At 41.4% G+C, this 27,183-nt stretch overlaps 2 protein-coding genes across 2 annotated transcripts; both read right to left on the bottom strand.

Annotated features, from left to right (window-relative positions):
- Positions 1-785: 785 nt before the first annotated feature.
- On the bottom strand, positions 786-3,906 carry SLC10A5 (solute carrier family 10 member 5). The gene has a single exon (XM_075550626.1). The coding sequence runs from the start codon at positions 2,735-2,737 to the stop codon at positions 1,424-1,426; it is 1,314 nt and encodes a 437-aa protein (XP_075406741.1). The 5' UTR covers positions 2,738-3,906; the 3' UTR covers positions 786-1,423.
- A 1,184-nt stretch (positions 3,907-5,090) lies between these two features.
- On the bottom strand, positions 5,091-21,481 carry ZFAND1 (zinc finger AN1-type containing 1). The gene is made up of 8 exons (XM_075549535.1): positions 21,410-21,481; positions 17,022-17,064; positions 16,112-16,151; positions 14,818-14,945; positions 14,640-14,731; positions 13,777-13,898; positions 6,941-7,096; positions 5,091-6,851 (listed from the first exon to the last, which is right to left on the bottom strand). The coding sequence occupies exons 1-8, from the start codon at positions 21,462-21,464 to the stop codon at positions 6,681-6,683; spliced, it is 807 nt and encodes a 268-aa protein (XP_075405650.1). The 5' UTR covers positions 21,465-21,481; the 3' UTR covers positions 5,091-6,680.
- Positions 21,482-27,183: the final 5,702 nt, after the last annotated feature.

Here is a 27,183-nt window from a genome sequence, read left to right as displayed (position 1 = left end):
CAGTACATGTATGGTACCATTTACGAGACAACTGGAGGGAGTTGACATTATCTTCATTTTTTAAGATGAGAAAACTGAACCCTGGGAAGATTAAGTAATTTTCTAAAGTCATAAAGCTAACAAACATAGGAAGCAGGATTATTCATAGTGCTATTTCCTGTTCTTGTTGCCCATTGTCCTTCGAAGTGTGGCGCACTGGATGTAGGTGACAAAATTTCCACTGAAAATTCAAAAGTAGTATTAAAGATGCACACCGTTCATGTGGACCCCAACCTAAATTTCAACTCTTTATTTGAATAATCATGTAGAAGTTACTACGTGAGAAATTGTGTGGAATCTCAAAATAAGTGCACAGACTTCTCATGCTCAAGGATTTAAGTCCAAGGGGGGGAGATAAAATAGGGACACTAATAGCTATGACCTGAGCCAGGTTGTACTTAATACTGTAAGCAGAGAAACAAAGATTTCACTTACAGGTAGCCACGAGGGGGGTAGCAAAGCTTTAGGGCAATATTTGAGTCAGATGTGTAAGATTTTTGAAATCTAAATAGAGACTTTAGATCTAAATGGGGAGCAGGAACAGCCTGAATAAGGACATATTCATGAGACAAGTCATCTTTGATGGAGGCAAAGCTGGTTTGTAACGAGATGGAAGAGGAGGTAAAACGGACTAGAGTGTAATAAATTACTGGCTAAGGAATATAGACTTCATTCAAAAGGCAGAAAGACTTTATAGCAGAGAAATTACATGGTCAAAGACAGACTTGGTTAAAGATTGACCTGACTGTTTGTAGGGTGGAACGAGGGTGCAAAGTCGGCTAGAAAACCCAAGGAAGAAGTGGTATAAAACCAAACAGCAGCGGGCTGGGAAGGAGAGGAGAATGCGCAAGGGCTATTAGAGGAAATTTTCTGTAGAGGATAAGTTGAGTCAGAGGGAAGAAGGAAGAAGAAAGAGAAAAGATGGCCCGCGCTTTGGCATGCACAGTCATACGTTTAGTGAAAAAGGTAAAAGGAAGGAGAACACAGTGATGAGAGAGGAGACCCTCCCTTCAGTGGAGGACAAAGTGTCTCTGATGAGAGGAGAGCCACACAGGGATTTGCCGATTCACCCCCTTGGGGAACACTCCCTGAACGTCTCTGAAGTAGGCACCCCTTTCTTGAAGGCTTAGAATATATTCTAATCACTATGAGGAGGCGTTTATTTTTTATTGTCCTTTCATGTTTGAGATGATAATGATGGATTGTATTCAAATCTTACTCTACAAAGCACTGCACTTTCAAAGGGATCTCCTTTCTCTAAACTTCTATACATTTAACTGTTTGTAGCCCTCCTTGGGGATTTACATATAATTTTCATTTTATGTATTGCTTTAATCTCCCACTGCGTCTCATCCCAAGTAAGAATTCAGTAGTGCTTGCATCATTAAACCAGGTGAGTGTTTTTTCTTTTCGCTTCTGCGGTGAGGATCCATATTTTCCTAGCCTTGTAGACCAGAAGGATCAGTAGCATTTCACATCCAGAACACATGGCGACTGTGAAAGGGGCCGTGGAAGCTTCGGCTGCCTTGGGCTGTGAAAAAGAGAGCTGAATAATGGCAAGGGCCAAGAAGCTATTTAGCACCCCACTTTCAATAGCAACGGTTTTACACACAGGCGGAGGCAGCAGGCAGATATTAGCAAAGGAGTAGCCCAACAACAAACCCAAAGCTGGAACTGAGAGGCTCAACAGAAACACCTCCAGGTTCACAGTTTTCAAAAACTCCAGTCCCATTCTGAACGTGACATAGAGGCCTATAGACATTAACATAAAACTCAGAGGTCGGATTAGTCTCTCTAGGAGGTTGGCTTTATCAGGGAGTCTGTGCTTGATGAGTACCCCAACTGATATCGGCGTAATTATGAAAAGGAGTGTTGACACAATTTTGGAAATGGGGACCCGGAATGTACCCGACAGCCCTAACATCATACTGTATAGATAAGAATTGATGGGCATCATTACCAGGGCCAACACTGTGGACGTACAGGTCATTAAGATGGCCAAAGTGACATCTCCTTCCAGAAGCAGGGCAAAGAAATAGCCCCCACCCCCTCCGGGGCACGTGCAGGTCATTACAAATCCAAAAGCCTGGGGCGCGGGCAATGCCAAAATCCGAGTCAAAAGGAATCCACACAACGGCATGAGGACAAACTGGGTAGCTGCCCCAAGAATCACTGGCAAAGGTCTCTTCCCCACCGACTGAAGTACCCGCAGTTCAATCTTGCAGCCAAACGCACACTTATTTAGCAGTATCATTGGCAGGATCACAAGCATGAGGACGCTCCTAGCAACACGGCCCATTGCCCGGAAAGGACTGGCTTCTTGTCTGAGTACCTCCACTTGGACATTCTTAATTTCTTCAAGGAGTCCTCCTTGCCTACCTTCAGAATCCCACAGTTGAACGGTCAAATTTGTCTGTCCTTCGGCGCCAGTCACCAAGTGTATGGTGAAGTTTGTCACGTCCAGCGGGGTCTTGGTCATGTCCACCACTCGCAGCACGTTCGGATCGTCTATGAGCACAACGAGGTAGCTGGAGTTTGGCCGTTTTTCTCTGTAACTTGATCTTACGATGATGGTTTCTTCTGTTTTTGTGAAAAATAGTCTTTCTGTGTTTGCAATGCTCAAAAATCGGGTAGCTGGCTGCTCCACAGCTCCCAGAGCCAACGACAATAAAAGCAAGACAAGAAGTTTTCTACTCATCTTGCCAACTTACGCCAACTGCAGGGGCAAAAGCAGCTTTCAAACCTGAGTGAGCACTCTGCAAACAGGCATGCCAGAGCGAGTCTGTGTTCCCAGATGGCGAACAGTTGTTTGTGCTGGATCGAAGTTCAGGAGGGACTGCTGCACTTTCTATACAAATACAGTGACACAACCTGTTGAACCTGTCGTTATAAAAGTTTTGAAGCCATGTTATTTAACGGGTTCAACTTTTCACAGCAGAAATCTAATCTCTTTCCTCCCAACTTCCTCCTTTCTGCCAATGAGAAAACAGCTTATTTACCTGAACATAAAACCTTGCTGTCATCACGCTTGAATTCTCTAAGAAAAAAATCTACACTAAATGTCGCCAGGACCCACAAATCTGACAGGGAGCATGTTGGAGTAGGTGTTACTATTCCATCCATGCACATTAGAACAAAATGCATATTTGTTGAATATCCGCTTGCTCCGCGCTTAGCCAGGAGTTATGCCCATAGGAGTCAAACTAGATGAGGTCTCGGGCCTCCTGGAGCCAAGTTCAGTGGCTTGTAATTTAGAAAATCACGGGGTGGCCCATAACCCTGGTCACAACCTTATGCTGCTGAATTGTCCTCACACAATTCTAGAGTACCGCTGAAACTCATTTCGGTGTCTTTATTTCTTAAGCAGAAAAAGAATTAGCTGGATATTTGCTGGGTGGCTGGAAAACCCAGGGAAAAGTCGGCAGTGGGAGCTACAGCGGAGAAGTCTGGTAAAGAGGCCACTGTGGCTAACACTTGGGTGCTTCCCCCGCAGGGCAAGGGAAAGCACGGGAATGAATTCTAATTGCCTATTCCTTCTTTGTAACACTTTCCTGGCCACGGGTTTGGGCAAGGGTATTCAATTGCTGGACAGAGTTTATATGCTGTGCCTCAGCTTCAGGGATCAAGCTTTTTGTGTGTCACTCCACCAACTAACCCGATGTTTTATTTCCCCCATGAAGGAGACCCAGAGGCTAGTGAGCAAAACAAAGCAGAATGACAATGGTCTGCTATTGAGTCTACGGGTCCAGTAGTCCTCGAACAAATGATTATTCCCCTTCGTATGTTTGTGATGCAATCTCTGCTATACCTAACTTTTGTATAAACTATTTTAAATCATAAAATATTTTCTTTTGGAAAACTGTCAAGGCTGTGGTTATTGTTCATCCTGAAACATTTCTTAAAATTGCATTGTTCATGGAGCCCTGGTGGCGTAGTGGTTATGAGTGGGGATACTAACCAAAATTGCATTGTTCCTGTGGGTTACTCTTTCACAGGCAGATCTAAAGTTCATTTCCATTTAGCACACTAAGAGAAACAAGGTAAACTGGGTCAGTGTTGGGATTCGCTCATTGCTATCATGTTCTTTTTGACTCACAGTCCCCCTTTAGAGTTTCTGAGGCTGTACGTCTATGAATGTATAAGCAGCTGGTAAGTAAATGTTGGAATCTTTATCCCTTATTCAAAAACAATGTGAAGAAAGCAGGTTAGAAATAAAATAGACCGAATGAGCATTCTTGGTTCTTGTTCTAAATTAGCTAAGGTCACTGTGTACCACCAGGGAAATTGTACTAGGAAGGGTTCAAGAACAGAAATATACCGTATATACTTGAGTATAAGCCGACCCGAATATCAGCCGAGGCTCCTAATTTTACCAAAAAAACTGCATTAAAAATGTGCCAAAAAACTCAGCTTATATACGAGTACATATGGTAGTCTCTATTCCTGTAATATAAAAGCACTTCGTTGGGTAGAGATGAAATACCTTGGTCGGGAACACTGATTTTTCTTAGTAAAATGTAGTAATTTGGGGCATGTGCTTTGCTTTTGAAGAAAGAAGTTGCAATTAAGTTGGCCTAGCTTATTCTTCTCATTTGTATTTGCAGGGGCAGTGAATTGTTTAATAGGGTTCTTCCAGCCAGCCTCTCTAACCTCTAACTCCCACCAAACTACCTTTTCATGCCTGGGTCTGGCAAAAGGTCGGGGAAAATACTGATAGGATTCACCTGTTGAGTAATTGTGAACAGGGGTCCCTGGAATGTAGTCCTGCTGTGTATAAAATGAGCCTTCTGGTAAGCAGGAGGAGGGATGTCATTAGCAGCCAGAACCAGGAGCAGAGCATGTCCTCTGGACCCAGGTTCTGGTGCGGTGAAGCTCCTGGAGCCAGAGGACAGCTATCACAACAGAGGAGCAGCACTGCAGCATCAGAAGCCAGAGCATGAAACCGAGTGGTTGACTTCTCACAGCTCACAGAACACATACAACAGTGCTTCCGTGCAGCAGGCTGGCTTGCAGAGTAGGGTGCCTCTGGGCACTTAATTGGAGAAGCTGGCAAAAGAAGAGCCGAATGCCTTCAGGTTGAGGCTTACAGGGGAGTGGTATACAGCTGTGGGCATTTATTAGCAGACCTGAAAGAACTTTGTAAACAAGTCCTGATAAATAACTTTATCCTGAGCATCACTCACTGGCGCTACAACTGTTAACTTCCTTAACAAACCCTGTAATCATGAGTTTGTCTACGTTTGCACAACCATTGCAAGAGGTATGTCCTCATAAAGGTAGGGAGGTAAAATAGAGAACACTAAGTAAGACAACACAGTATTATATTCATACAAGCAAAGGTGAGCCCCACTGGGGAAGGTGCTTTATCAGAAATATGCCCTGGAAGAGGTGACACCAGAAAGTCATTTCTCCTCTGAGGTCCCTCCAAGCTCTGCGAACGCGGAATAGGATGATCTTGAGTTTCCATGAGAGCGATTTATACATAGGGATAAAGGTAGATCGCAAGTGTCTCTGTCTTGGCCCTATCATGCTATATTTGGCCATATGACGTGCTTAAAGTAACAGTGATACCTGTATCTTCTAAGAGTTAATATGCCCACCATCTCCTTCTCCTTCTGCTAGCAAAATGACAATGAAGCAGAAACGACTACTCTTTCTTCAGCGGAGGTTTAGGAATGAAGATGACACAGAATCGAGCTAAACTCAACCCACAGCTGACAATCAAATGAAAAACACATCTCTGCAGTTTTTACTACAGCATGACCTAAGAAAGGTGATTAAATATAAGAATTTCATGACACCTGAGCTCAGTTTGTAATTAAACTTTAAAACATACAAACTCTGGCTAGGTTAAATAAAAAACTGATCATGTAAATTGAGTTGCAGTCGATTAACATGGCCCTTCTAGTTACATGTTCTTATGTGACGTAATTCTGGACTCCACGCCTGTGGCTATCACACAATTCAGGAGGGTCAAGCGCTGCTTTTCTAATGGGCAGGAGTAGGGGGGCTTTAAGACCTGCCTATAGAGGAGGGGGTGGACCAACTCACATCCTTTGTTTCCTTGGGGGCATCTTTAGATGGATACAGGTGTGACTTCAGACACCATCCTGTGTTTCTTTGCGGGTACTGTCTTCAAATAGAGGAGAAGCCCTCTATCAAGGCTGTTTCCTGGGGAAACTTTGGTAAGACTTTGGGAAGAGCTGCTTTAACTTTCAGACACTATGGCTCTGTCTCGGGACCCTGTATTGGCTCGGTTCTGCCAAACCTTCTGATATAGGACTTGCCAACACCCCACAGCCATGTGAGACCTGTTCTCAAAGTTGTGTGAGTTTCTGTGGGGTGTTACCGTGAATCAAAGGACCCGGGGATGTGAGGGAATATACTCAAGGGAGGAGTGGGGGGCAGATTGGAGAAAAATCGCACCTTGGAAGAGTTGGACACGTGGGACCTCTTTAATCTCCAACTATTTGGGACCAGTCTGGTATTAATTTCTTCTATAAGACACTGTTACCACATAAATTATGACAAATGGAAATATATTAAAAAGCAATGAAAAAATAAGCAAACTACATGATATTTGTCATTTAAAAGTTGACTTAAATGCGTGCATAGAACTGTCCTTGTGGTTCCTTGAAAGCCTATTCCAAATAAGAGTCAGTATTTTTTAAAAACTGTTCTTCATCATTAAGATATTCCAAAATAATATTGCCACCATTATATAGTGGACAGTCCTCCTTAGCAATCCATGTTTCCAAAACACTGTCCAGGGGGAAGGCTTCTCCAGAAGGGATGTGACATAACCTTAATTTCTGTGAAACAAAAAAGAAATCACATTACCACCAGCAAGCATGCCTCCTTTAGTGTTTAAGGTCGGAACGTATGCCCAGAGGCTGCTTACCTTAGCAGTGGATTTGTTATTGTCATTTTTAAGGCTGGCTAAAGCAGCTGCAAAGTCGATGGCTTTCCCAATGCTCCACCGGAGGCAGAAAAACATGGGTTTGCTCTTCTCCTTGCTACCCTTGGGCAAGAAAACCTGAAAGTAAACCCGCTCTGCCTGTAAAAAAAAAAAAGAAGAAAGCTAAGATATGAATTATATGCGATGCGGAGGCTCGAGGGTACTGCTGGGTAAGTGTCAGTCTGCCAACCACAAGGTCTGAAGCTCCAATAGATGATATATTACATAACTTTCTTTGCACAGACTGATGAAGGTCAAAGACAACAGCCTTCAGTATGGATCACACCTCGACATAAAGACAACGCAAGTCCCCCACAGGGCGTTCACGAAGCAGCATCATGAAGAACCGAGAAAAGGTGCAAGTTAGCAGGGTCCAGCATCAATGCCTGTGGAAGCAGCCGTCAGGAAACCACAGGGCACGGTGCAGTGGGGCAGCCTGCCGCAAAAGTCAGCTGGCAGTGCTAACGAGAACACTGTCACTGGAAGACTAAGGCGGGCCTGACCCAGACCAGGCTATCTTCTATCACTTTGCATGCCTGGGAGAGACACTGAATAAGGAAGCTCGAGACGAATAGCCGCACTTGAATCGTGGTCTTAGTGAACAGCAGGGAAGAGCTGGGGACTGCCGGAAGAACCATCAAACCTGGCTCGGAAGAAGTGCCCCGCAATGCTCCGTAGAAGTGACGGTGGCGAGACGCTGCCTCACATTCACGTTATCAGGAGAGGAGACCCTGGGAAGAGACGTCCCGCTGGGTGAAGTGAAGGGTCAGCAAAAAGGAAGATTCTGGATGGGACGGGCGGACCCCGTGACTGCACAGTGGGCTTAAACAAAAGAACTATGAGCGGGTTCAGGACCAGGCAGTGCTGCTTTCTGTTGTGTACTGAGTCACTGTGCCCTGGAAACAACCCGACAGCACTTAGCAACATAGACTGCTTGCTAATGTGATTATTGATCAGATAATCTAAGATGCTTAAACACAAACACTGCTCTCTGGTCAATGCCCACTCATAGTGAGCCTGCAGGACAGAGCAGAGCTGCCCTTGTGCGTTCCTGGGACTGCAACTCTCTACTAGGGCAGAAAGTCTTCCCACGGAGCTTCAAACAGCTGACTCTGTGGTTAGCAGCACAATGCGTAACCACTACACCACCAGGTCACTGGTAAGAAAAAAATCTGAGTTAACAAAAGAAGTTTCTAGCGTAGCTGAAAGGGATGAACATGCAGGAGTCAAGATTTTTCACCTCTATATTAGCAGTATCTAGAAACATATTGTGTACCTACATACATGCTTATGTATGTATGTATCTAATAATTACACATATATTTTTATAATGCACACAAACATTAAAGATACTGCTGGAATGTTCCATGATCTGTTAAAGTGTGTTAAAAATATGGCCTCTAAAGTCATGTCGCTTGATTTTTTTTTCAAACTCCTTGATTTTAATTCCTAGGTCCCCTCTAACCAAATATGGTATTAGTAAGTTACAGAACCTTTTGTGACTCCGTTTCTCCCCTGAAGAACAAGGACTGCCTCATAGGCTTACATTAAATGTGTCAGAAGCATACTTTGAACACAGCAAGCAGGATAGAAGCTTTTGCTATCACATTTTGATAACAGAGTGGCAAAGGCACATCAATCGGACACTTGAGGACGGGCCTTCTCAACATCAACACTATTGACATTTTGAACCAAAAAGTCTTTGGTGGGAACTGATGTGTACACTGTACAATGTTTGCCACATCTCTGGTCTACACCCACTAGCCCCTAGGGACCCCTTGCAGGGTTTCTAAGACTGTAAACCTTCACAGGGGCCTCTAGTCTCACTTTTCTCCTGTGGGGCAGATGGTGGTTTCAAACTGCTAACCTTGGGGTTAACAGCCCAACTTGTAACTCACTGAACCACTAGAGCTAGATTAATTTTTTAAATGGGTATCCCTGGTGGCATAGTGGGATATGCATTGGGCTGCTAGCCTCCAGCTGTTCTGCAGAGAAAGACGAGGCTTTTGACTCCCACCAAGATGTACAGCTTTGGAAAGCCACAGGGTGGCCATTCTTCGAACTCGACTCAATGACAGTGAGTTTTGTAAAGTTTTAATAGTTACACCTGCTAAAAAGCTTTGACATTTTAAAAAACATTAAAGGAAATTTCAAAAAGAAAAAATTGAGGATATCACTGATATATAAGCATAATCAATGCTTTCATACCAATAGAACAATTTGGAATACACAATATTCAATGAACACAATAGATGACAGGAAAGAAAGGCAGAGCAAAGAGAAGAAAAAAAAAAGACCAGCTAACAGAAGACACGAGCTAGAAGAAAGAAACTGAACATATCAGCGATCTCAATAGCTATCCATGGATTCGGTTCAATGACATCAGAGAGACAATGACAAACAGGATTAGGAAAAACAAACACAGAAAGCAGTCCAGCTCTCTAGGATGTTTGTGAGAGACTCTAGAGGCAAACAACAACACAGATCAGTTAAATATATGGGACGAAAGGGGCTAGAATAGTTCCCACAGTCACCAACTACAGCCCGTGGAAACACATATTCATTTTAGGTAAATTTATAAAGACAATCGTACAATAAAGAACTTCTATGCATTTAATATTAAATCTGGAAAAACATTAGAATTACAGCAAAAAGACAGAGAGAGAAAGAGAATGCCAGAGACAGAGGAAGATATTCATCCACCCCTTGGGAGCTGAAAGATAAAGCAGACCCAAACGGCACTGCTTTGCCATCTTAATCAGCACTACCTGGTAGGCAGATATGCCTCCCTACACCCTAGCACCAGCGGGCGAAATCTCTTAATTTCCCCCTTTTCTTTTTCAAGTACGTGTCAAATGAATCTAAAAACTGATCACGAACTGGGCCACAGATGCAGGCTACAGAAGTTTCAAATTATTGAGACCACATAGACCCCAACACCGATGTAAAACAAGTAGAACATTTAAAAAAATTAATCCACAATGTACGTGAGAGAGAAATCACACTGGAAACAAGAAATATCTAGGAATTATCTATAAAGGATACATTAGTAAATCAATATACAAATGACAGCCCTGTTGTTTACACTTAAGAAAACTTACAGACAGTAAAAAAAAAAAAACTCAAGAAACTAAAACTAGTCCCTACAGAATACTTACTCATCACAAGGTGAGAAATGTAACTTTATGGCAGAGATATCTAGCATATACTACCTTAACTAAAGAAGAGAAATAGTTCCTGATAAAAAGAGAACAAAGAGACATGAAATTTAAACACTTAGCATTTGGATAGGATCTATGATTGGGGGAGGGAATCCAGGGATAAAGTATATTATTGAAAAAATGTGTCAGAAATAGACTATGAATTAACTAATGTTAAAACTTGTGACTTAGGTAATTATACTGTTGTTATATAGGAAGATGTCGTGCATAAAAGAGTATGATGCGAAAATCTTTCAAAAGGCACAGAGTTGTGTGCCTGGAGAAAGAGGTCCCACAAATGATAACAGGTGCACTTGGATGAAAAGCATAGAAGAAAGCTCTTTGAGCTGGTGCACTTTTCTTTAATGATATCAAAATAGAAAGCTGCTTTAAAAATATATAGCCAGATTTAAAATAAATGAGTTATTCCTTCAATGTAAGAAATTGATAAAAGAACACCAGAGAAGATCTAAACATAGCAGAAAAGAAAAATAAAATACGAGCAGACATTAGTGGGTCAAAAAATAAAGGGCAGTGAGTCGACAAACCCAAAAGTTACGTTATTTGAGAAGACTGATATAAATAAATTAAGGCAGGTCACTAGCAAGAGTCATAAAAATTCTTAAATGTTATGAATGAAATGGGTTTGGGGAAGATAACAGTACGGTACTAGCTACTAATCCCACTAAACAACAATCAGCAGGTCAAGTTCACGGTGAATTTCTTAAAAGGTGAATGGCACTCGAGTAGGGTTTAGCTCAAGAACATATGGAACATTCTGCAACAGCATAGTTGTGTAATGTCATGTCTCACATGGACAGGAAAAATTAATGTTGTATCAAAAGGTAATACATACATAGCGGGGAATGGTAAATCCCCACTTGAGGCCATACTGAACAATTGAGTTCTAAATGGGAAAGTAAACACATAATTACCACAGTAGATATTTTTTTAAAATTCCAATTTAATATCAATTCATGACATAAATTCGTAATAAAACTAGAATGGAAAAAAGCACTCTTACCCTGCTAAAGGTCACTATCAAAACTAACAATGTTTGATGGTAAATGGTAGAAGCACTGCACTAAGGTTAGAAACACGATGAAAGAGCCTGCTATTACTCATCTTTTTCTGTGGGTCTCAGCCAATACCCCAGGATCAAATAATAATAACAACCATAACAAGAAGGAGCGGCCTTGTGCCATAGTAGGTCACATGTTGGGCTGCTAACCAGTCAGTCAGCAGTTCGAAATCACCCACTGCTCCATGGGAGAATGATGAGGCTTTCTACTTTTGAAAAGATAAGAAAGGGAAAGGTTTTGGGGGAGTAACTGAAGAAGACAGGAGGGGTGAGGGAGCACTAAAACACACTGTGATCACATAAAGCATCTTAATGGCGATTTAACTATGGGATTGGGGGTGGGTAATGCTCTAAAATTGATGTGGGGGTGATTGTGCAATTCTCTGTGATATGATTGAATTACTGAACTACTATATGATATGTAAATTACTTTCCAATAATTTGGGGCAGGGGGGGCAGCTACAGACTGGAAAATATACAGGATCAGTTCTACTTTGTCCTTAAGGTCACTGTAAGTTGGAATGAACTCAATGGCTGTGAATTTGGCTTATAAATAGGAGGTGGAAGAGAGGAAGACATTTTTTTGGTGGGAGGAGAAAAGAGGGAGGATAAGCACTCATATAACTCACTACAAAATAATCCCAGAACATCTATAAACTATAAAACCTACTAAGAAAGTAATTTTCTAAACAAAAAGGTAACATGCGGTTACTAATTCAGAAAATATTTAAGAGAAAAATGCTATCATTTATAATAGCAGCAAAAGCTAGAAAACATTAAGACTAAGAACAGTCTACCATGTTCATAAAACACAAATATAAAACTGTAAGAATAATATGCCAAAATGTTATTTAAAGATATCAAAAATGTTTTAAGGATGAAAATAGACCATAAAAAGGTCAAAAGGGCCAATATTCTAAAGAATTTTTTCTCATCTAAAGTTGAGTACAATTCCTATCAAATTTACAATGTCACAGAACAGGACACATTGACTCCAAAAATTTTTAACAGGTAAAATTGCCAAGAACAGACAGGATAGGCAAAGGATAAGGTAATAAGTCTTCCCCTGCTTATTATAAGGTTATGATAATTAAGAAAGTTTAAGACAGAGACAGACACACAGAACAAAGGAAATGAGGTCCCCAAAGTGTGTCCCCACATACACAACTTGGTGTGTGACAGAGATGGAGTTGCAAGTGACAAATCAACAGAACTCGGATGAACTCTTGAATATCTCACATTATGACAAGGTCACCCAGACAGAAAAGGGAAACAAGTAATTCTCTAGTGCTGGACGTCCTTAGCATCGAAGTTCCAGAAGAAAACCATACAGCCAATAAACAATGCACAGTGGCTTACTCTCACTGGCAATAGGGAAATTCAGCTTTGAACTGCATACCTATTTCATACTTATTAGACTAGTTAACAATGAAATGCTGGCAAAAAATACAGAAACTTCCAGACACTGCAAGAGAAAGATAAATCAGTATGGCCACTGACAAAAGAAGTTGACTAACTACAGTTATGTCGAAGATGCTCAAAGCCCATCTCAGCTTTTCCATTTCCAGGTATACAATACGCTCTAGACCACCATTTTCCACTTCGGTGGTCTCAATCCTTCTGAAATTATAAAATCAATGTAACGGATCTGACATTTGAAAACATGAAATAAAACAATCAGACTAAGTGACTCTACAGTAGGCTAGATAATATTTCATGGACCTGTGCTAAGTTAGATGGCATTGTTGGGTTAAGTGTTGGACTGCTAACCACAGGATGGAAAGGATGGAAAGAAACACTGTTAACCTGCTAAAGGCCACTATCAAAACTAACAATGTTTAATGGTAAAACTTTAGAAGCATTGAATTTAAAAGTTCAAATCCACCAGCTGTTCCACAGAGGAAAGATGAGGCTCTCTTCCCATGAAGACTGATGGCCCCTGAAGCCCTATATTGGGTCACTCTGAGTTGGAACAGACTTAATGGCACTGGTTTGGGTCTTTGGTTGGTGCTAAGTTATGTATGTATGTATGTATGTATATGTGTACACATATACTAGGTTGTTATATAAAATTAAATGATTAAGGGTAGGGTTTTCTAGGGACAGCCACAGAGAAATTCTCCCACACATACACAAAGACAACCATGTATAATACTAAAAAATAATTGGAGAAAAAAACAAATCTAAATTTTGTGGTATATTCATCCTACAAAATAATATGTATCCACTAAAGATGAATACTCTAGAAGCAATATTATCTGCACAGATAAGGGTGAAAAGCATGTTACTAAGGGGGTGGGGCAAGTTGAAGAACACGTTTGGTACATTACTCTCCCTGTAAAGTTCAAATACTCACAAAATTATATATCCTTTATGCAGAATTATACCACACAATATCAGAAATGATACTACACCAGGTTGAGGAGACTGATTGTTGAAAAATGGGGTTTCAACTACATATTTTTCAATTTGTTTTTCCCCCAATCCCTAAGACCAACCTGTGGCAATGATTTATCGCCATGAGCATGCAGCTTTAACTTCATCAGTGCAACCTTTGCAGCTGTTTCACTGTTTTTGGCACCTTTTCGTCGTTTGCTCACTGTCTCTCCTGCCTTGGAATCTAAGAGAGAAGCATAAACATATAACACATAAGGATTCTATCATATATCACTTTATTAATCACAGCTCTGAGTCTTCCACCAACTGCAGACTACTGAGATACAGCTATCACACTCATTTACAGGCATTGAATTTATAGGCTCAATGAAACATCACCATCCAGGATTATCTCGGCTATCCTTACTCATGTCACAGAACTCAACTGCTCTCTGTTTCCTTCCATCTTAAGCCCATTTAATCCAAAGCAACCACTAACACATCTATAGAGAACTTTAAGACTTGGTTATGGAAGATATTAATAAAAGTTCTAACCTTAATGCAGAATATAATTCTGTTGGAACTAACATTGGCAAAAGACTGATAGAAGCCACGCATTCTTCGCTGATACCTCATCTGAGCAGCACCATTCATAAGAAAGCTGACGGGGACTTGTATGTTAGTCTTCAGAGAAAGTGAAGCACTACTTAACTTCAAGAAAGGCGTTTCTACTGTGATGATTAGTCAGGTGATCTGAGTGGCCCAGCAAAAGAGAATACCTGGCGGGGTACACCTATACAATTAGTAATTTTGTATGGCCAGATAAGAGAAATATTGTCATAGATCAAAATCCATGGTAAGTCCTCAACATAAAAGTTCTTAACAAAATTTTCTAGAACCGCTAAGTAGACATAAAAAACAGGCTCGGAAACTAACACGGTATATGACAATAAAAAATAAGAAGATCCGTTTTCTAGATACTTGCCAATGATATTCCGAACAAGTTTCTGAGTAGCAGCCATCCGAGGCTTAGAGATTTCCAGTTTTTCGCAGTCATGATCTGGCTGATGGCGGTGCCTAGAACAATACAAGAGTAGCAGCAGTCCACGCGTTTGCAAACAGTTCACTTAGATACATGGGGCTTAAATGGTGTAAGTGATCACCTCAGGCAAAAATTCTTCTCACAATAAGGACATATGACTGGTACAAGCTCTTTTTCAGTACAGTCCTTGAAGGAGCATGGGTAAGATGTATGCGTATCTGTCTTCAGTCTCTCGTTGATGATATTTACCTACCAACACAAGACGGAGACAATGGCATTATCTTCGACATTCGTAACAAATCAGAAAATCTATTTTGGTAGGTGGCATTCATGTAAACTCTCCTTATTGAAGCAAATAACATTCCCATGTAATAGATTATACAAAATGATTTTTAAAAGATCATGGAAAATTTCATTATATTTGAATTCCATTTTTCCATAAACTTTTCACCAAAAAACAAACTCACTACTTTCAAGTCGATACCAGTAAGACATCGATCACAGGACAGGGTAGAACTGCCCCCGTGAGTTTCCAAGACTGTAACTCGTTATGGGGGTAGAAAGCCCTATCTTTTGCTGGTTTCAAACTGCTGGCCTTGCTATTCATAGCCCAATGCATAACTATTACATCACCAGGACTCTGTGCCCTTAGGCAATGGTACTACACAACGTGTTGCTGTCCAGAGCATTCCAAGTCATAGTGACCCACCCTGTAGGGCAAAGCTGACCTGCTCCATAAGGTTTCCACAGAAGCAGACTGACGTATCTGTCTCCCAAGGAGGAGCCGACGAGTTCAAACCACTGATCTTTTGGTTCGAGGCGGAGCACCTAACCACTACCCCCGCAGAGTTCCTCTGACAGATGAGCAAGTGTGCCTGATTCTGGACTTCCTGTGCTGATGCTGGCTGTATGCCAAGCTTCCACCACTCACTGGATCCTCTATCAGTAACAGAGCGGATAATTTGGTTTCTAGCTTGCTGCCCCTTTGTTAATTTGTTCAGAATTAGGGTGAGCATTTTTATATAAATTTTTTTTTCAGTAGAGATTTATTCCTAAAGCTGATGAAGCAAGAGAAATGGATTACCACAGAAACCTTTTCACAGATAGTAGAGAAAATGCACACAACAGTGAAGGAAAACCAGAAGTATGTAATGAGGATGCTAATCCACTTGTATAGACATATATTAAAGCTGTAAAAGGCCATAGGGTAGAACACTCAAATGAAAAGAATTGTAAATATAGAAAAATTATAAACACCAAGCAGACCATTTTTTCTTTAAAACAAACAAAATACTACAAATAAAATTAAAGCCTCATAAAAACTCAGAAATCAGCTTAACAAAGGAAATTTTAATCTGAAAAAGCATACATGAATAAAAGTACATTTTAGGTAAGAGAAATAGTAACTTACGTACTTCAGAACAGCCATGAGACTCTCGGCTTCTGTGTTCAAGGCTTAAATAATTTTTTTAAAAAGCATTTGTTAAAATATAATCAAATATTGTATTTCAACAAAGGTGGCTAGAGTTATATTACATAGTTTAATACCCCCAAAGAATTAAAAACAGTATTGTTCAACTTTGATATTAGTGAAAATAATTCACTCTAAATTTCTGTTCCACTGAGTACTTTAAGGTATTTAAAAACATACAAAGTCTTGTAATTCATTTATTGCTCAAAAAATCATCAATAATAAAATATCAAAGAAATTCTCTAGTCTTAGAAGATTTATAAGAATACATTTCTTTTATTTGAAAAATTTAAATTAGTCTTTGAAAAATAATTAGTTTTTTCAGGGATCTATTCAGTAAATTAAACGCTTACTGAAATATGACAACCTAAAACATAAAAACTTAATTAAAATGAAAATCCATTTAAAAAAATCCTTGTTAGAGCCCAGAGTTTACTTTGTACATGATGTATGCAAATGGCATGTGACAGCCCATGGAAAGAATTCACATACTAGATACTGTTCATTGGGCTATTAAAATAAAAGTGAACAAGCATGATAATTTAAAAAATCATTTTCTTCATATAGTGGATATTAATATCTATAATCAAAGGATTCAAATATTACTTCCATATAAAATTCACACATACAAACCCATTTCTAGTTGTTTTAGATTAGCCACAAAAATGCCTGAGTAATCGGAGCCTAGGACAAGTCTATATTTCTTTTTCCCACATGGTTACTGAACTGAATATTAGAAATCAACAGATAAATATTAGAGATTAACAACTATTTTAAATAATTCTAGTTTTCTGACATAAACCCTGTTGCAGACATTAAAATTAATTAAAATGTTGCATAAAAACTTAACTTACCAAAATATTCCTGAGCAACCATCACACACAAATGGAAGAAAATCTGAAAGGAAGAAAATATCAAATATACTGTTAGCATATAATTTTGATTTTGTTTTTTTAAGAAAAAAAATCTTATTCAGTGACTTCTTGAGAATTTCAGGAGCCCTGTTCTACCCTATTATAAAGAATCACTGAGTTGGTATCAACTTGATGGCAGAGAGTGGTGTGGTGATGGCAGAATTTTACTTTTTGATCAATATTCTAGTATATCAAGTGGTGGTTAAATAATCATTACAACATCAAGTTATCTGGATTGGAACTGCGATCAGCAAGATTGGCAGTGGGACACCCCCAGCCGCTCAGCTGGAGGAGGACAGGGCTTTCACCCCCAGTGGTTAGAGTCTCGGACACTCACAGGGGCATTTCTACCCTATCAGCAGTGCTGCCCTAATTGGCATTAACTCCATGGCCGTGAGTTTTAAGTGTTACTGGTGGTAGGTAGGCATAAAGTTCTGAAGGCTTCTCTCTCTCTCTTTTTTTGGTGGAGGGGGGGGGGAGCTATGTGTTTCATTTTGTTTCATCTCATTTCCCAGATTTCTAGGTATTGTTTTTGAAGACGATTACTGCAATAGTACTGCATTTGCAAAGAAAAGTCTGCATTTCAGTTCTGATTCCACTGCTTACTAGCCTAACAATGCTAATCAAGTTACTTATTCGTAAGTCTTTGGTCCATTCTCCAAACTCATTGCCATCGAGTGGTTCTGACTCACAGCGACCCATTGGACAGAGTAGAGCTGCCCCTCTGGGTTTTTAAGACCTTAAATCTTTATGGGAGTAGAAAACCCTACCTTTCTCCCTAGGATATATTACTCACTAGCTGATCTCTGGATACATTATGGATATACATCCATATATCCATGCATATACACAAACTTATTTACATATGTATATATGTTGTTAGGTGCCATCCAGTCTGTTCTGACTTATAGTGACCCCATATACAGAAGGAAACACCTTCTGGTCCTGCACCTTCCTCACAATTGTTCTTAAGTCTGAGCCCATTGTGTAGCATATTATGGATATATATATATATATATATATATATATATATATATATATATATATATATATATATAACAGGGTAGCACTACCCTGGTGGGTCCCCCAGCCAACCTGTTAACTCTTCACAGAAGTAGAAAGCCTCATATTTCTCGTGTGGAGCAACTGGGGATTTTGAACTGCTGACCTTTCTGTTAGCAGTCCAGCATGTAACCCACTATGCTACCAAGGCAACGGTCTATAAATGTGCAAGTATGCATACAATCAGAGTTCTATATAATATACACATAGACATATCTGTACATGTTTGTGTGATGTATACAAGTTATATCTAGAGCTATGCTTCATGCCACATCTATTTCATAGGGTAATTATCAAAACTAAATGAGACATATGTGAAATATCAGAATAGTCATAACTATAATTTATTAAAATACAATTGACTTTTCATGGTACAATACAGTAATTGTTTTATGCATACAGTCATGTGCTACCTAACTTCCAATCAAAGCCTGAGCACACTGACGTCAGTGGTCCTATAGGGTTATAACAGCTCAGAACTCACAACTGGAGAATAGGATCGAAGGCAATGACTTTGCCCGTGCAACATTTATATCTCATGTCTCTTGTACACAGATTGTGCTGCCAGGCGTACAAGGTAGAGTACATATACCAGCTATAATACATGCCTGAGAGTCTTAATAAATTCCTTTACTGGCTTCTATGTGTACCACACTGCACTTGCATCCAAACTCATGAACGGCAGCATCCACTCTCATGTATCCTGCAGACCTTACATGTTGTGGTGTTATCACTCCGTATAATTCTTTAAAGAATAGTACCAGGAAGTGCATCCTAGCTTTCCAACACAGCAAAGCCAGTGCTGGGAAAGCAGTTGCAAGAGACAAAGAAAAAGCATGGAGTTGCCAGTGAAACAACAAAGTAAGCATGAAGGTAATCGGTGAAATGCTTGCCATTTAGGCACCCTGCACTTGACCGTGATCTGAGAAAACAAGAGAACATTGTCCTTGCTGCTGAAGGTTTGACTCCATCGAAAGCTACAAAACTAATGAATATGTAAGAAGGATCTGTATTTGATAAGAAAAATTTGTGAAGGGTATCGATTGAAGAGCAAAAAGAAATGCAAATCCTTCTTAGCACGTTGACAATCCCTGCTAAGGCACAAAGCCTGTGCAAGCTGCTAAAGAACTACAGCAGCACTACACCAGACTGCCATAGGATGCTCGAACAACTTCCGAATCACGTAATGGCCTATTTCACAAAACATGCCGTGGACATTAAGTGACACATGACTAAACTTAACTTGGGGGAAAATATCATGGTGATTGGATACAGATATTTTCAGGGAAATTCTAGAAATTCAATCAATGAGCTGATTCATACTTAAAAATTTATTCCTGAATTATTTCTTTCCTCACTTTGGTGGGCTACCCCAACAATTAAGTAATGCAAGGACGTTAAAGTATCCATCTCAGATGTGGAAACGTGATATTTTCACATGATAGATCATTTTCTCTTTTAAAATTGTATTTAATATTTTTAATGACATATCTTACTCATTCCAATATATCCCTTCCTTTCTCATACAATTCTGTTGCTCAGTCCCATCAGATGGGGTTATTCAATCATCAGCGCTATCACCCCCTCTTCCCCTTTGCCCCTTACTTCCCGGTACCTTCAGGGAACCATTGTTCCTGTCCCTATCTCTGAGGGGTCATCTATCTTGACTACCAGGTACCAGTGATCTTAAGTATACAAATGAACATATGCAAATTTAGCATAATTAAAGAGGTATATCGCATAAAGACCTTAATAGTAAGGGGAGGAAATCTTAAAGAACTAGAGGACAGTTATGTGGTTCATCAATGCCACACTGCCCACTAGATTTATCCTCCAGTCTGTGTGGCCCTTCTGAGAGGGACTGCCCAATTGTCTTGCTGGTAGAGTTTGGGTCTCCCCTACATCCATTGTACAATCGATTATTTTCAATGTAACCGAAAATATCAAATCCACTGACATTGAACCCATTCCAATATATAACCACTCTCTACAAAATGTCCAATAAAGGGAGAGTTCAGAGCAGTGGGTTAGGCGTTGGGCTGCTAATGTCAGTTCAAACCCACCAGTCGCTCCGTGGTAGGAAAATGAGACTGTCTACTGGAAACACGGTATTTTCTACTCGGTCACATAGTTACTGTGGGTTGGAATCATCCACTGGATGGTACACAACAAGCGTAGTAGACCAGTTCTACAATCACTACAGGTATCATCGATCAATTCATGTAAAACCTCTGAGTCCTCAACACACTGATTCCGGCGACTCTATCACTAGCTTCGGTCCTTGACTGAAGCTGCAACGGGAGATGAAACCTATTTGTTGCCTATGTCGTATGTGCCAGATGTGATGGTGCAGATGTGGAGTAAAGTCCACGTGTCTAAGCCTGAGCATCAGTGTGTGACTAGACTGCTAGCACCAGAGGCTTGCAGGAACTTGCTTGTTTCAGGTGTAGGGCAGCGCAAAGCTTGGGTCATGCTACCCGTGACTTCAGATGGGGTTGTCTGTATCACAAAGTATCTCCGTGCAGTGGAGGAAAAAAGAAACAAAGCGAAACTCGCCGTGATCCAGTCCATAGAGACCCTAAAGGGCAAGACAAAACCAAGCCTGTGAGTTTCTGAGACTAACACTGGGGCTAGAAACTCCCAGTGGAGAGAGACCCATACATAACTCATGCTCCCGAATGCAAGTCGGAATCGACTCGATGGCGGTGGGAGTTCAAGATCAACTCACTGGTCTGACAGCTCTTCTATGAAAGAAAACAAAACCAAAGGTAATACCATTTTCCCAGCACCTAACACAGAAGCTCGGTGAATGCCCGCTGACTCAGTGACAAGCACCAGCGTGTCAGGGCTGATCCCGATCCCCTGATGGAATCGCTGGTAGACTGGACGAAAACACATTGGGGGAAAGCACTTTCCCGGGATCACAGCGGGAGATGGGCGTGGAAGGCGAACCCCCGACCTCCGAGCCTAAGCGTCCCCCTCCGCTGCTCAGCCCGGGGTGCGCCCGGCGGGCTTCCGCGGCAGGGCGCCCTAGACTGTGAGACTGTCCAAGTGGACGCCGCACAGCAAGCGCCCGACGACCCGTGCTCCGTCCCAAGGTCTCTTCCTCCGGGGAACACAGCACCGACCCACTTACTGCGGACCCAGGAGGGGTCCTGCGCCCGCCCGCCCCCTCAGAACCGGCCCGGCCCGCGAGCCGCCGCCAACTCCGAGGACGACTCCGGTCTCCCGCGGGCCGGGGCCGGGGCCAGGGCCTCCGCGAGCACCTCGTTGCCGGCAGTGCTCCACTTGGCAGTGCTGCCCGATGTCCAACTCCGCCATCTCCCCAGTGACGTAATGGGCGGGGCGAGGCCGGAGGGGCGGGGCTACGGCGGCGTCGCGCGCGGTGCCTGCTGGGACGTTGGCAGGCCGGGGCGGAGACTGCAGGTGTGTTGGTCACCCAGGTATGGTCCCTTTGCTGCAGCTCTGGTGAGAAAACAGATGGCGACTTAACACAGAGGAAGTGGTGGCCTGGTGGCCTTATTGAGTTACGTGCTGGAACCCAGCAGCCGTTCCTAAAGCTCTAAAGATGTATGGGCTAGTATAGACCGCACAGAACGTAGCCATCATTCGGAACCGACTCCAAGGCACCTACCAACAAGACATCGAAGATTTATGGTCTTCAGACTCACAGGTCGTACACCATCACCCTGAGCCAGAATCCAGTGCATAGCAGTGAATTTTCTTGTCCCTTACCCTGGGAGATAATCTCCTCCCCTAGCCAGCCCCCCATTCTGGAAAATTGTGTGTCACTCGTTTCTTGGTGCAGTAACCATAATCAAATCTAGGCCCACCAGGATCTACGTATTCCATAATTAGTAACAATAACTTAAGGAACTCATTTACATTTTTGCTTCATACCTGGTCAGAGCCTTTCCTGAAAATCTTAGAATGAAAATGGGATCACCTCCTAATCACCTGGAACAATAAACTTTCCGCCCATCTGCCTGAAGAATGGACAAGAACAGACTTCTTGGAGGAAGTACAGCCAGTATAATTCTTAGAAGAATGTCAAGATGCCTCACATACTTTACACGTGGTATTTAGAGGGACCAGTCCCCGAAGAAGGACATCATGCTTGGTAGAGAGTGGTCGAAAAGAGGAACACCCAAAAGAGATGGACTGAAAGGATGCCTACAACAGTGGGTTTAAACATGGCGAACATTGTGAAGATGGCCGGGGACTGGGCGGTCAGTGTTTCCCACAGAACCAGCTGGGTGGCACCAAACAACCACTGGAATGAAGCTGTGCTTGGCATACAGTGTTTGCAAGAATTAAGTGAAAGAGATGGACGCTGGTCCAGTTCCTGCTGATTCATCCTAAAACAATGTTACTTGGTTCTTTAAATTCCTCTTTCAAGAGAGTCAATTTCTCCTTTAAAGGTTTTGTGAAAAGTAAAGGTATATTTATTTTCTTTTTGTTTCATTCTGGTAGAGAAGATTAAACCATTTCCAATGTGTGAGGTCCCAACTGCCTGCTGAATCCCTTATGGCACCTCAGTTTAGGGTGGCCAGGCTCACTGGACACAGGGACTGAAGAAGGCTCATTGTGACGCCACTGGGCTTTAAGGAAGTGTCACATGTTTGCTAAGCCACCTCAAAGGTACTGAGGGAGGAGAGGCTTTCCTAGGTGGGGTTCAAATGAATACCATTCCATTGGCAAGACACCAGACACCATTCAGAGTGGATGAGTGGCAACTGTATTCACTATAGAAAATGGAGAAGTATTAACATGTATAGTGTCTGGTATTCACAAAACAATATTCCCTGAGGAAGGGGGAAGGGGGTGGAGAGGGAAACAGGACTCATGACTTTAGAATTTACTATTGAATAAACCTATGTAACATTTCTATATCAGAATTGCTTAGGAGAAATTATTTTAAAGTTGAAAACAATCTAAGATATCATATAGCTTTTTTTTAAAGACAATGTAACTGAAACAAAACAAACCAAAAAATCAAACAGCAAAACACCTCACTGCCATCAAATTAATTCTGACTCATAACAACCTTATAAGACAGGTTAGAACTGCCCCTGTGGGTTTCTGAAACTAACTTTTTATGGGAGTAGAAAGCCTGGTCTTTCACCTTTGGAGCTGTCTGGTAGTTCTGAATTGCTGGTCTTTCGGTCAGCAGCCCAATGTGTAGCCAACACAGTACCATGTTAGCAGGTTCATCAAATATAATTGATTTGCTCACATTACTAGAAGAACAAAAACTTACTCCAATCAAGTCATTTCAACTCCTACTGACCCTGCATATGAGAGGGGACGGGGGAGATGCCTTTCAGCCCAGGTGCTATCTGCAACTGTTTTTGATGACGTATAAATCATTGGGTTTGTTCTGGCTCATGCCGGAATATCTGGTCCTCAGCCTGAGAATTGTGTGTTGTGTGCCTTTTCCCTTGTGCCCATTCTGCTGTTTGAACATACCTCAGTAGACTCATTTTGTACTTGACCTTTTGTGCTTGGCTAACTTCAATCAGTATAATACTCTCCAACTCTTCCCCCAAAATGAGGTTTTTCATAGTTTCATCAATATTTTTTCAGGAATGTGTAGTATTCTGTTGTGTGTATATACCACAGGGTTTTTTTATCCATTCATCTATTGATAGAAATTTAGGGTTTTTCCATTTTTTTTGCGATTATAAACCACACAGTGATGAGCATTGGGGAGCAGATAGCTGGTGGTGGTCTGTTTCTTATTTCTTCTGGGTACATGCCCAGTAGTGGACTTGCTGGGTCACATGGTAGTTCGATTACCATTTGTTTTACATATCACCAAATCACTTTCCACAATTGCTGTGTGTATCTTCCTGACCACCAAAATTAGTGGAAGAGTCAGAAAAAAATTCTAGTATCAAAGACCTCTAATGTTCTTGAATATGTGGTCTACCTAGATTTTATGTTTATTTTACTTGAATGGAACAATTTATACCAAGTTTTCTTGGTATGGATTTGACTAAGTATTCTTGAAATATTCCAAATAGTTGACATAATGAAATATATATTTTAGGTCAGATATTTAGAGTCATCAAGATTGCAGCTGCTAATTCCCCCATCTCTTCATTAGTTTCCTTTGAGATTTCTGTTCTGTATGCTAATTAAATAAGTCTGCTTCCCCCAAATTTTGTCCTTAGTTCACTTTTCAACTCATATTCTTACTCAAAATTCCTAAAACTCATACATTCACATTCTCAGCTATGAAAATTTCTCTGGAACTTCAGGTCTTTATTTCATTGCATCATTTGTCACATAAAATTTGAGTCCAGAATGGAATACATTTAAAAGCCTGTCTCCCACCACCAACCTTCCCAACAGTTTAACACCTTTGAAACCTTGGTTTCATTTTCTACCTCTCCTTTCGTGGTACTGGAACTAAAATTCTGCCAATTCTGCTTCAGAACATTCTCTCAAATCTAGACTGTCCGGTTTCCCCAGTTACTGCCTCCTTCCATCCACTGCACCACCAAAACAAACACACTCCTGGGCGTGAGAGTTTCTAATGCCTCATAGGATTTAGTCTCTATAACACCAGGCAATTTCTTTCGGAGCCCTTGTTAGAGACTTTTACTGTTATCACTAGCCAAGTGCTTTATCATTGACCTGACAAAATAATCGTCAATAGCTTCTATTGGTTGTAAAAAATAAAATCTTCATTCAAATCAACCCAACAGAAGTCTGAGCACCTACTACATATCAGACATTACTGGTCTAATACAGAATTGAGTAAGGCATCATCCATGAACTAAAGGAAATCAAAGTCTGAGGAGGAATTGCTTCTGCTGAGCATTTAAACCAAAACTAAACTCGCTGCCATTAAGCTAAGTCTGACTCATAATAACCCGATAGTACAGGGCAGAACTTCTGTTTTGAATTTTTGAAGCTGTAACTTTTGATGAGAGTACAACCTCCTCTTTCTCCTGTGGGGCAACTAGTGGGTTTAAACTGCTGACCTTGCAGTTAAAAGCCCAGTACGTATGCATTCCTTCATGATCTTGCCTCGCCTTCCTTTCTTTCAAGGTGACTCCATGTGTGCAAAGCAGAAGTGTTCCATTGGGATTTCAGAAGCTAATCATCACACTGGCTCCCGAAAGAGTTGCTGGGTGGTTTGAATCAACAACTTTTCAGCTTATACTTGAGTACTAACCATTTGTACCACCCAAACGAGATGGCAGTACAAATGGTTAGTATTCGCTTATGAACTGCAGCAACCAGCTCAAACATAGGAACAAATGTGAGGGGGGTTCAGGAACTGGCAGTGTTTGGTTCTGTTGTGTGTAAGGTCCCTATGGGTCGGAACTGACTTGAAGGTACCTAAAACAACAACAAACTAGATGGTAACTGTATTAGTCTGGGTAGACCAGAGAAATAAATCCACAGAAACTCATGTATAAGATAGAGTTTTATACAAAGGGTAAGTGTACATTAAGAAAGCATCCCAATCCAGTGCTGTCCAAGCCCATAAGTCCAAGAACACCAATCTACAAAGTCCTCCTCAATTTCACAAAACACATGTAATAATGCCCACTGCAGGAGGAACGCTGAATCAGAGAATGTATAAGCATCTCAGCACTGGTAGGGGTCTCCAAGTGGCTGCTTCAGCCCCCAGGGCTGCGTCAGGATAGGTCTATGTGACTTCTCCTGAGGGATGTCTTGCAAGAAGTGACCCTTGCCAGCTGATGCAGGGAACTGGCTAAGGCAGCTGCACCCCGGTCTGACCATCAGAAAGCAAGAGATCCAGAACTAGAAAGGCCAGGCTCACCAAGCTACTTAGCTCTCTGCCCCTCAATTATTCCCACATGTGTTTATCGGCCAGGCTGGCACAATAAACCTTAACTATCTCCAGGGACCACAGAGGGCTTCATGATCTAGAAGATGCTCTGGTGGCATGGTGGTAACACATTGAGCTGCTAATCACAAAGCCACAAGCCTTGAACCCACCAGCCACTCCCCTTCCTCCAGGAGAAAGATGAGGCTGTTTACTTTGGAAAATTACTTAAAGTCTCAGAAAGCCAATGGGACAGTTCGACTCTGCTGTAAGGTCGCTATAAGTTGAAATTAACTAGATGACATTGAGTTTGGTTTGGGAGTTGTATGTTTTTGTTTTTTAAATCTTGAAAAGAAGTCCCAGTGGTGCAGTGTGTTGCACGGTGGGCCGCTAATCACAAGGCCGGTGATTCAAACTCACTATCTTCCCTTCAGGAGAAAGGTGAGGCTTTCTGTCCCTGTAAAGATTTACAGTCTCCGAAACCAAAAGCGGCAGTCCTAGTTTGCCCTCTTGGGTTGTTGACAGTGGGTGTCACCTCGGTGGCCTTGGGTGGGCTTTTTGACCTGGCAGGGCTACATGGAGCGGGAGTGGACACTGCGTGGTGTTGGGAGTATCTTACTTTGTGACCTGAGATATTCACTTTATACCTCTACTAATTTGAATCTACATTTTATGACACTTTTGTATAATTTAACTATTTTGTGATCAAAATGCTTCTTTAAAGGTAACTTGATAAAAAATCAGAAGTTAGCTGAATTGAAGGCACATTAAGCCTGGGTCTAGGAAATTAAAATAAAATTTACACCCAGAGCTCTGTGATTTTTTTTTATAAATCACCGAAGACATTTGTTGTCAGATGTCCTGGTCTACTTAATTATTTACAGTCAGAATTAAAGTTGGCTTGAGTTTGATTGAATTATTTAGCTCAGCCAAATCTTACCATACCTGAATGGGTGTAGGAGAGAGTATAAATGATCATTGTTGTATGCTCCTGAGTCGGGGGCAGTTTATTATTATAGCATTATCATGCTAGTAGAAAGCAGCCAGCTTCCACACACTGGCAATTTGTACTAAGAGGAGGCCGCACCCCGAGGGAAACCGCTCTCAGGTGTATCAAAGCTATTCAGGACAACCTGTCCTCCTCACAACTGACCACACTGTGTTAGAGCATACCATGGGGAAAGCCTGGTTGATCTAAAACCTAATTATCACAGTTTATCACAAGTGTGTGGT

The sequence above is a fragment of the Tenrec ecaudatus genome, chromosome 5 (genome assembly GCF_050624435.1).
Source record: "Tenrec ecaudatus isolate mTenEca1 chromosome 5, mTenEca1.hap1, whole genome shotgun sequence".
Lineage (NCBI taxonomy): Eukaryota > Metazoa > Chordata > Mammalia > Afrosoricida > Tenrecidae > Tenrec > Tenrec ecaudatus.
The sequence above is the reverse complement of the archived record's forward strand: the minus strand, read 5'-3'. Positions and strand labels throughout refer to the sequence as shown.